Source organism: Loxodonta africana, chromosome 10, assembly GCF_030014295.1.
Source record: "Loxodonta africana isolate mLoxAfr1 chromosome 10, mLoxAfr1.hap2, whole genome shotgun sequence".
In the NCBI taxonomy this organism is placed as follows: Eukaryota; Metazoa; Chordata; class Mammalia; order Proboscidea; family Elephantidae; genus Loxodonta; species Loxodonta africana.
Window position 1 is genome coordinate 29,556,204 of NC_087351.1, and position 11,811 is coordinate 29,568,014.

The following is an 11,811-nucleotide window of genomic DNA, read 5'->3' on the forward strand; positions in this document are numbered from 1 at the left end:
AAGACCTCTTATCTACATTGGAAACACAAGTCAAAAGCAGAAAAGGTCTTATGCATCAAAAAGAAAAACACATCTGGTGATACCACTGCTCTGAAACATTCTAGGTGCTCTGGATTCTGCCAAAATAATATTGAGATTTAGAGCCACAATTAATTCAAAATAAGGTGGGATTGTTCCCAAATGGTCCTAGAATACGTCATGTATTTTCCATTATAGGTCAAGCTCCCTTCTCAGTAAAATCCATGAGATACATAGGAAACAGAGCAACTAGGATTAAACTCATTTCTTTTTTCTTCATAGGTTTAAGATCCATGAACAGGTCAGCAACACACATCGTGACTGAGTTTGTTCTCCTGGGATTCCCTGCTTGCTGGGAGATGCAGATTTTCCTCTTCTCATTGCTTTTGGTGGTTTATGTCTTGACCCTGCTGGGGAATGGGGCCATCATCTGTGCAGTGAGATGCCACCCACGACTCCACACCCCCATGTACTTTCTGCTGGGCAACTTTGCCTTCCTTGAGATCTGGTATGTTTCCTCCACAGTTCCCCACATGCTAGCCAACATTCTCTCCAAGACCAAGGCCATCTCATTTTCTGGTTGCTTCCTCCAGTTCTATTTCTTCTTTTCCCTGGGCACTACTGAATGTCTCTTCCTGGCAGTAATGGCTTATGATCGGTACCTGGCCATCTGCCATCCACTGCACTACCCCACCATCATGACCAGGAGGATCTGTGGCATGCTGGTGTCTCTCTGCTGGCTCACTGGATTCCTTGGCTACCCAATCCCAATTTTCTTCATCTCCCAACTTCCCTTTTGTGGTCCTAATATCATTGATCACTTCCTGGGTGACATGGACCCACTCATGGCTCTGTCCTGTTCCCCAGCCCCCACTACAAAATTTATTTTCTATACTGAGTGCTCCCTTGTCCTCTTTTTCACTATTATGTATATTCTTCGATCCTACACTCTGCTGCTCAGAGCTGTTTTTCAGGTCCCCTCTGTAGCTGGCCAGCGGAAGGCCTTCTCCACATGTGGCTCTCATTTAGTTGTGGTGTCTCTTTTCTATGGGACAGTCATGGTAATGTATGTGAGTCCTACATATGGGGTCCCAACTTTGATGCAGAAGACCCTCACACTGGTGTATTCAGTACTGACACCTCTCTTTAATCCCCTGACTTACAGTCTTCATAATAAGGACATGAAATTTGCCCTGAGAAATATCCTGGGTAGAATGAGAATAAGTCAAAATTCATGAGTCAAAGATGTGCCATACTTCCAAGTCCTAATGAAGATGAAGATGTGCTCATTATTGCCATGGTCTTTTAGTCCTCACTTTGTGGAGTTAGGGGCCAGATATTCTATCTGCTATGTCCAACTTTAAATACCTTTCCTGTACTGATCTACTTAAACCTTAACTCACTGGGCTTCAACACTGAGTAAAAATTTTTTAGCGTCTGTCCTTATTGGAATGACACAATGCAATTGTTATCTGAGAAAAGTTAGATTTTGGTATAACATCAGTTTTAGACCAAACATAGTCACCTTTCCTGAATAATTAAGGTGCAGTGACTTTTAACCAGCCATGGGACATTTCTGAACCTTTAACAGACACTTGTTTCTTATACCTAGTCTAACAATATTATCTAATCACCCTCTCATTCTATTAAAAGAAGGAAGAAAAAAAAAACTATAACCAGAAGAAACTCTTTGAACAGATTTTCTTAGAGGTATAATTCCCTTGTCAGAAGTGTGAAATAAAACTTTGACACATGCCGAACAGTAATTTGTTGCAGTTGCTTTAATGTTTCTGTCATTACACTTACCACATTAGGATGTAATTTATTTATTTACATGTAGCTCCCTTTGCAGGAGCTCCTTGGGGACAGGAATTGCCTTTTTCATTTCTGGATCCCCAATACAGTGAGAGATAGTAAAGCAGTTTTTGACACCCGGGAACTGGCCTAACACTATCAGGTCCTGGTGTTGACAGGAGCTGGCCCGCCACCCACAGTTAGGCTGGCAGAGTGTCCTCTGCTGGACATAAACAATTTCACACAACACAGTCTCAGACAAGGCAACTCTGTGATCAGGATGGATCAGGACAAAATCAAGACCACTCCACAATCACATCTGAGCAGAGTCCAAAACAAGAGCACTATCCAAATCACAAAAAAATGACCAAATATCCCCTTTTTCGGCCTCATATGAGTGACTGCTTTTTCTTCATGAACTACAGCTTTAATCCAACTTCATTGCTACTGCCTTATAGATAAAAATTAAGGTGCCAAATCATGGAATTTTCCTCTACTTTCTCTCAGCATCCACAGAAAAAACTCACTTCCATAAGCTCTCCCCAAAATCACCTAACAAAAGCCCAAATCACATAATAACTACTCCCTAACACCCTGACATGCACCATGGTTTATCAGGGCATAGGTTCTCCCTCATGATGACAAACCAATAAACCCCAATTCAACTTTGTTAAACCACAGGGATGATATGGTGATCTTTCATAAGATGGAAATCAACAGTAGTTCAATACTCAGCATACAATAAGGGCTTAAATATGTTTATTGAATATTTTCTATCTCAATTTTTTTTACTTACAAAAGTAATATGAGGTCGTCATAACAAATTAAAGCAATGTAAAAGTGTATAAAGATGGTGAATTTCCCTTCTCCGCTCGCATTCCCACCAATCCTTCTCTCTGCTACTCAGAGGCAATATATCTAAATTCCTCTGTTTCGCTTTCATAATATGGCCCCAATAAACCTATATTATTTGTTTCCCACTGCTTCCCAACATGAACCCTCAGGTTTAGTCAGGACAGCCACCTGACTTTTCCAATCTCTATCATCCCTGCACCTTGGCTCAGGCTGCTTTTTAGCCCACAGAGCCTCACCTCATCTTCTGCTCTGCCACTTGAGAAAGACAGTTAACATTTACAATGCCTGGGGTCTTATTTTGTAAAATGGGTACAATTTATATCTTGTAAGAATTTCGTAAAGATTAAATGAGATAATTTATATAAGAACTAAAGCACAGAAAGAGACAGAAGACTCTCGGCACATGTTCGTTCCCCTCTCCTTCCTAACTTTCAAGCCTCAGATTAACCACAACTCCTCCTTGAGGCATTTTGTGTCTACAGATGACCGGCCCAGCTGGAGCTGCGGGTTTGTGTTGGGAAACATGGAAAACAAATAATACAGATTTAAAAAAAACATTGCTCTCCAGTCAACTCTGACTTGTGGAGGCGCCATGTGTGTCAAGGTAGAACGGTGCTCCATATGTTTTTCAATGGTTGATTTTTCAGGACTTAATCAGGAGGACATTGAGGTGTTTCTGGGTATCCTCAAACTTCCCAACATTTTGGTTGGCAGCCAAGCACATTAACCTTTTGCACTATCCAGGGACTTCCACTATAGGCCATATTATGAAGGATGATGAATGCCAGACAAAAGAATTTAGATATATTGACTCTGAGGAGGGGAGAGGAGGACAAATAAATTGGAAGAAGGGAGGAACAGAAGCCTAGGTAACCTCCTTCATGACCTCAGGTATCCATGACATCCCAATCTGCCACCTGTTCTATGTCCATAAATCACATCACCTCCACCTACATACCTCCTCCCAAATGTTCCCAGAAAAAGGAGTAACAAACACCAAACTACTGCCTCTGAGTCTTTTGAGGGATGAGTTTTTGGAACAACAGCTTTTCTTGGAGTGGCTGTGAGTCAGGAGCGGCCATGAGTCAGGAGCAGACTAGACGGAAGCTAACAACAACTTCTACAATGACTCTCAGAGCTACTAATCAGGTATTGGACGAACAATTTCTGAAGATGGAGAATTGTGGTGAAACATAAAACCCATGACAATGAGAATAGTTTTCCTCATTCTCATCCAATTACTCTACTCCTCTCCCTATCATTTCTTCTCTTTTGCTTTATTAATTCTCTTAAAATTGTAGCCCTCCAAATTTTCCACCATTACAGGACACACGTTTGTACCTAGTCGCCTGTGTTCTGCTGCCCTCTAGAGGTCACTATGCTTCTATCACCTGCATAAGCATAACAGGAAAAACCTCAACCCATCCAAATGCAATGTGGAAAGGAATGTATTTGCTAATTGAATCTTCTAATTAAATGACCAGTAAAAGCCTTTTTATACTGAGTATTAAAATCATTCCAAAGTATATTTGTCCTTTTTTGGACCTAGGTATATTGAAAATGGAGTACCTGAGTAGTGCAAATGGTTCACATGCTAAGCTGCCAACCTAACACATAGAGGAGGTCACCATAAATCAGAATTGAGTCGACGGCAACTAATTCATTGAAAATAATTTAACGTTTCATCCCACAAGAACTCAGGATGTTCAATGTGGTGGCACAACCAATGAACAGGCAGTCAGTTGATGAGGGTTCCAATCTAGTTCTACTACCAACTAGTAATGTGTCTTATAAGTCACTTCACATCTCTGGCCTCATCTTCTCTACCTATAAAATAACAAGCTTGAATGGAGCGATGTTTCTAGGTTCCCTGTATTCATTCATTTTTCCCTCAAAATATTTGACCTATTTGTTATTTTTCATTGCCAACATATATTCTGGTGAGCTAGAATAATATTTGGAGGTATTAACCAAAGTTCTCCATGGTCCTTCCCATACCACATATTTTCTCATACTTTTACGCTCCATACTTTTAGAGCTAAAGTCATTGTCTCAGGGGAGGAATGGTGCCTTAGAAAACATGAAGATACTTTTAAATTTCAAAAGCTGAAGTCTTTAATTTGAAATAGCCCAGGCTTTTTCATTTCAAAAATTTATCCCATGAAAAAAATCGGGAAGAAGAAATGAAAACCAATATGTATTTTAACACTAATTTCTGTAATGCATAAAGCCCAAACTTGCTGTGGTTTAACACAACAGAAGTCTATTTCTCATTCACCTAACACTTAAAGCAGTTTTCTTCCACCAATTTCACACTGGAATGCATGTGCTGTCTAAAAGAAGAGTCTTGCCATGAGTTTATGAGATGATATAATGGCTGGAAGTATGTGAATGACTCTTACTTGGAAGATTTACCAAAGTTATTAACTTTTTAAATCTATCAAAACTCAGTATTAAGAAAGCAAACAACCAAATGAAAAATGGGAAAGATCTGAACAGACACCTCACAAAAGAAGATATGTTAAGGGCAAATAAACACATGAAAACATTATATGTCATTAAAGAAATAAAAATTAAAACCACAATGAACCACCACTGCATGCCTATTAAAACAGCTAAAATCCCAAAACCTGACAATGCCAAAAGCTGACAAGGATCTGGAATGACAGGAACTGTCATTCATTGCTGGTGGGGATGTAAAATGTTACAGTTACTTTGGGAGAGCATTTGGCAGTTTCTTATAAAGCTAAATATAGACTTACCCTATGACCCATCAATCAAACTCCTACGTATTTACCCAAGCAATTTGAAAACTTATGTTAACAAAAAAAAAAAACTGTATATAAAACTTTACTGCAGTTTTATTCATAGTCACTAAAAACTGAAAGCAGCTAAGATGTCCTTCCACAGGGGAATGGATAAACTGTGGTGCATTCTTAAAAAAAAAAAAAAAATTTTTTTGTATGTGGAATATTATTATTCAGCAATAAAAATGAATGAGCTATTGAATCACACAACAACATGGTTGATCTTAAATGCATTGGAGAAAGGAAAAGAAGATCCAAAAGACTACATACTGTATGATTCTATCCATATGAAATTCTACAAAAGGCAAAACTATGGGGATGGAAAATGTACTAGTGATTGCCAGGAGATGGGGGGAAGGGGTGTGGTTGACTACAAAAGGGATGTACAGGGGAACTTTTAGGTAAAGAAGCTATTTTATATGGTTCTAGGGTAGGTGGTGGATACATGAATTTATGCATTTGTCAAAGCTCATAGAACTGTAAATCATGAAAAGTGAACTTTAATATATGCAAACTAAAAAAAAAAAAATGATCAACCAAGATGTGAGGGAATTCCAAGATGGAAGACAGTTTGTGACAAATAAATCTATCTGTATTATAACTGTGTGACATAACTGCACTCGGTGGGTAGGGTAAAAAAGGAGGAGCCTACCTAAGTAACTTTGGAAAATGGTATTTTGACTAGAAACTGTAAGGTTAAAGGCAAAACACCTACACACAGACACTCTACTGTAGTTGGTAAATTTGTTTTCACAGGACTGTGGGTTAACAATTCTGAAACTGTTTTACATGTATCCTGTGGCTGAACAAAGAAGTAAATGAATAGTAGATGGTGAGAGCCAGGGTTCTTACTGTCTTATTAGTTTCCTATTGTTGCTAGAACGAAGCACCACAGACTTAGTGCCTTAAAATAACATAAATGCATTATGTCACTGTTCTGGAAGTCAGAAGTCCAGAATCAGTCTCACTTGGAGAAAGTCAAGATGTCAACAGGGCTGGTTCCACCTGGAGGCTCCAGAGGAAAATCTGTTTCCTTGCCTTTGCCAGTTTCTAAAGGCTGCCTGCATTCCGTAGCTAGTGGCCCCTTCCTCCATCTTCAAATCTAGCAGCATAACATCTTCCAATCTCTTTCACACTCTTCACTCATCACATCACCTTCTGTGTCTTTAACCCTCCTGCCTCCTTCTTAGAAGGAACCTTCTGATTACATTGTTCCTCTGAATATTCCAGTATAATCTCCCTATCACAATGCCCTTAGGTTAATCATATCTGCAAAGTTCGTTTGCCATTCAAAGTAAATATATTTATAGATTCTGGGAATTAGGACGTGACACCTTTGGGGGGCTGTTATTCAAATCTACTACACTGTCAAAGACTAAAGTTACAGCTAAGCAAGAAAGAAAGCCAAGAATGAACCCTGTGGGACTGATTAGAGACATTCAGTACGAATTCATGTTTAGCTTAATATAGATAGGCAGACAGACAGGAAGATAGATACATAGACACATAGATTCATTCATAGACACATAGATTCATTCATAGATACATAGATACGTGATAGATACATAGATACCTAGATGATGGATGGACGGACGGACGGACAGAAGGATGGATGGATAGGTGTTCTACTAAGTGTAAATGCTAATATAATTTTCAAATACCTCTAAAACACTCCCCTTCAATAGCTTATCATATCTGACCAAAAATTTAACTTAGCAGCAACGAAAATATGAATGAGAGCAAAAAAGCAAGCCAGGACAATATTTCAGTATTAAAGAAAGAGTAGCAATTGATAACATAAGCCTTTATTTTCTTTCCCAAGATGTCTTAAATATGTATCTGGGTCCCCATCTGTCTTTACACTGTTATTCAGTATTTGCTGGTCTTTTACAGCTCACAGACACATGAAAATCTTCAACACCCCCAACAACTCCAGCACCATCTCTGGCTTCATCCTCCTGGGCTTCCCTTGCCCCAAGGAGGGCCAGACTCTCCTCTTTGTGCTCTTCTCTCTTGTCTACCTCCTGACCCTCATGGGGAACGGTTCTATCATCTGTGCTGTGTGCTGGGATCGGAGACTTCACATGCCCATGTACATCCTACTCACCAGCTTCTCCTTCCTGGAGATCTGCTATGTCACCTCCACTGTCCCCAATATGTTGGCCAGCTTCCTTTCTGAGATGAAGATCATTTCCTTCTCTGGCTGCTTTCTGCAGTTCTCTATCTTTTTCTCCCTGGGGTCTACAGAATGCTTTTTCTTAGCAGTTATGGCATTTGATCAATACCTTGCCATCTTCCAGCCATTGCATTACCCCACTGTTATGACTGGACTTCTCTGCACCAATCTTGTGGTCAGCTGCTGGATACTTGATTTCCTCTGGTTCCCGGTCCCTATCATTGTCATCTCCCAGATGTCCTTCTGTGGATCTAGGATTATAGATCACTTCCTGTGTGACCCAGGTTCTCTGTTGGCACTCACCTGTTTCAGAGCCCCGGTGATAGAGTTCCTTTGGATGATTTTAAGTTCTCTACTCTCATTTATTCCTTTCCTCTGTATCATGGGGTCCTACGCTCTGGTCCTGAGAGCTGTATTGAGGGTCCCTTCAGCAGCTGAATGAAGAAAGGCCTTCTCCACCTGTGGATCCCATTTGGCTGTGGTTTCACTCTTCTATGGTTCAGTGATGGTCATGTATCTGAGCCCAACATCCAAGCATGAATCTGGAAGGCAGAAGATCATGACCCTGTTTTATTCTGCAGGAACCACACTCATTAATCCTGTGATCAATAGTCTGAGGAACAGTGATATGAAACATGCCCTGCAGAAATTTCTTGGAACATAAAAATTAAAACCTTGGCACCACCTCCAATATATATTGCTAAGTGAATAAATGAATACTAGTATGTAAACTGTTATTTGTGTATAAAAAATATAAACTTGTGCGTGTTAAAAAAAAAGATAGATATCTTTCAAATGAGAGACAAGAAACCTAACAGTGGTTGCATCTGTGAAGAGAGGATGTCTTGGATACGAGTGAAGAAAAACACTTATTTTCACTGCATACACACTGTTAACTTTTTAATTCTGTACCACGTACAATATTCTAAAAGGAAGAAGGAGGTAGAGGCAGGAAAGAAGAAAAATGATATGTCTACTGGTAAATTTTCTGAGAATTGAGACAATTCCTGGTTTGTTGGGGAATCTAAGAAGTAGGCTAATGGAAAAATGGAGGCGCCAGACCTGAGAACCCACAGACATTTCACCCAGACTTGTTGGTTTTGGAGAACGTGGGAATGACTTTGTCCTCTGAGGATGTGTAGAATGAAATTAACTGTGATAAAGTTGTAAGTGCTCTGTTTTCAGAATTGTTATTTTTTATCTTCTTTATTCATTAGATAATACTTAATGAACACCTTCAATATGTCAGGTGCTGAGCTAGAAAATGAATCCGATAAAGTGGATAAGTCACAGTCTAGGCTGAGAAAAAATTAAATTGTGTGTGCAGACTATGAAGAGGTGAAGTGTGAGAGAGCAGGAAAGTGAAATATTGCAGCAGGGCTCATTGCAGCTCATGGTCTATGTGTTCACCTCAAGATAAAGATCAGGAATGTCCCTAGAAAGAGTCTATGAAGCACTTCAAGAAAGTGTGTCTGATGTTTTACAATTTACTGATCCAACTGGCAGAAGAGGCTGCCTGGCAGTTTGAATCCACCCAGAGGTGACTCAGAAAAACGTTCTGGCAATCTACTTCTGAAGGATCACAAACATTGAAAACCCTATGGAGTGCAGATCTACTCTGACACACATGGGGTTGCCATGAGTCAGAATTGACTCCATGGCAACTGTTTTTGTTTTGTTTTATTTTATAGGCAAAAGAAATCTGGCTTTAATATGTGATAAAAATTAAAATCCAAAATACATTGAAAAGAGAAAAGAACATGTGAAAATAAAAGTAGATTACTTCATGATTAAGATACAAAAATTGCTCTTTGAGAGACTTGAAACCTGGAACAGCATATCTGGGGCTGATTTCCATTAGAGTAGGAGCCTTGACAGCTGGATACTGCTTCAGGTGCTTGCCTGCCCTTTACATTAAGCATATAGTTCCTTTTACCTCAAAATGTAGGTCAGTTTTTTCCACTCAATACATACTTCAATATAGTGATTACCTTTTGCAGTGAAAATGTCTTAATATCTTTTTCTTATTGTTAAGGCAAAACTGGATCATTGTAAACTTTTTTAAACAATAGAGAAAAGTATAAAGAAGTACAAATTGCACAAAATTCCTCTGTGCTAAATATGATTGTATTTTAGGTGACCATCTGCTGAGATCTATCTATCTGCACACCTGACTTTAGAGACCATCTGAAGAATAGATTTGACGCATTGTAACACTAGTGACTGAAGACCAGACGAGTTGTGGCATGACATCAAGGACATCATCCATGAAGAAAGCAAGAGGTCACTGAAAAGACAGGAAAGAAAGAAAGAAAAGATCAAGATGGATGTCAGAGGAAACTCTGAAACTTGCACTCGAATGTCGAGCAGCTAAAGCAAAAGGAAGAATTGATGAAGTAAAAGAACTGAACAGGAGATTTCAAAGGGAAGCTCGAGAAGACAAAGTAAAGTATTATAATGACATGTGCAAAGAGCTGGAGATGGAAAACCAAAAGGGAAGAACACGCTCAGAATTTCTCAAGCTGAAAGAACTGAAGAAAAAATTCAAGCCTCGAGTTGCAATACTGAAGGATTCTAAGGGAAAAATATTAAACGACACAGGAAGCATCAAAAGAAGATCGAAGGAATACACACAGTCATTATATCAAAAAGAATTACTCGGTGTTCAACCATTTCAACAGGTAGCATATGATCAGGAACCGATGGTACTGAAGGAAGAAGTCCAAGCTGCTCTGAAGGCATTGGCGATAAACAAGGCTCCAGGAATTGATGGAGTATCAATTGAGTTGTTTCAACAAACGGATGCAGCGCTGGACGTGCTCACTTTTCTATGCCAAGAAATATGGAAGACAGCTTCCTGCCCAAATGACTGGAAGAAATCCATATTTATGCCTATTCCCAAGAAAGGTGATCCGACCGAATGTGGAAATTATAGAACAATATCATTAATGTCACACACAAGCAAAATTTTGCTGAAGATCATTCAGAAACAGCTGCAGCAGTATATCCACAAGGAACTGCCAGAAATTCAGGCCGGTTTCAGAAGAGGACATGGAACCAGGGGTATCATTGCTGATGTCAGATGGATCCTGGCTGAAAGTAGAGAATACCAGAAGGATGTTTACCTGTGTCTTATTGACTATGCAAAGGCATTCGACTGTGTGGATCATAACAAACTATGGGTAACATTGCAAAGAATGGGAATTCCAGAACGCTTAATTGTGCTCATGAGGAAACTTTACATAGATAAAGAGGCAGCTGTTCCGACAGAACAAGGGGATACTGATTGGTTTAAGGTCAGGAAAGGTGTGCGTCGGGGTGTATCCTTTCACCATACCTATTCAATCTGTAGGCTGAGCAAAAAATCCGAGAAGCTGGACTATATGAAGAAGAACAGGGCATCAGGATTGGAGGAAGACTCATTAACAACCTGCATTATGCAGATGACACAACCTTGCTTGCTGAAAGTGAAGAGGACTTGAAGCACTTAGTAATGAAGATCAAAGACCACAGCCTTCAGTATGGATTGCACCTCAACATAAAGAAAACAAAAATCCTCACAACTGGATGAATGAGCAACATCATGACAAATGGAGAAAGAATTGAAGTTGTCAAGGATTTCATTTTACTTTGATCCACAATCAACCACCATGGAAGCAGCAGTCAAGAAATCAAAAGACGCATTGCATTGGGTAAATCTGCTGTGAAGGACCTCTTTAAAGTGTTGAAAAGCAAAGATGTCACCTTGAAGACTAAGGTGCGCCTGACCCAAGCCATGGTATTTTCAATCACGTCATATGCATGTGAAAGCTGGACAGTGAATAAGGAAGACCAAAGAATTGACGCCTTTGAATTTTGGTGTTGGCGAAGAATATTGAATATACCATGGACTGTTTTTTGTTTTGCCAAAAGAACGAACAAATCTGTCTTGGAAGAAGTGCAGCCAGAATGCTCCTTAGAAGCAAGGATGGCAAGACTGCATCTTACATACTTTGGACAAGTTGTCAGGAGGGATCAGTCCCTGGAGAAGGGCATCATGTTTGGAAGAGTACAGGGTCAGCGGAAAAGAGGAAGACCCTGAATGAGGTGGATTGACACAGTGGCTGCAACAATGAGCTCAAGCATAACGATTGTAAGGATGGCTCAGGACTGGGCAGTGTT

The 11,811-nt window shown here is 39.8% G+C and overlaps 1 protein-coding gene and 1 pseudogene across 1 annotated transcript; both read left to right on the top strand.

Annotated features, from left to right (window-relative positions):
• Positions 1 to 263: 263 nt before the first annotated feature.
• On the top strand, positions 264 to 1,291 carry LOC135232541 (olfactory receptor 11H4-like). The gene has a single exon (XM_064291932.1). The coding sequence runs from the start codon at positions 312 to 314 to the stop codon at positions 1,254 to 1,256; it is 945 nt and encodes a 314-aa protein (XP_064148002.1). The 5' UTR covers positions 264 to 311; the 3' UTR covers positions 1,257 to 1,291.
• Positions 1,292 to 7,071: 5,780 nt separating this feature from the next.
• On the top strand, positions 7,072 to 8,314 carry LOC100674700 (olfactory receptor 11G2-like; annotated as a pseudogene).
• The last annotated feature ends 3,497 nt before the right edge of the window (positions 8,315 to 11,811 follow it).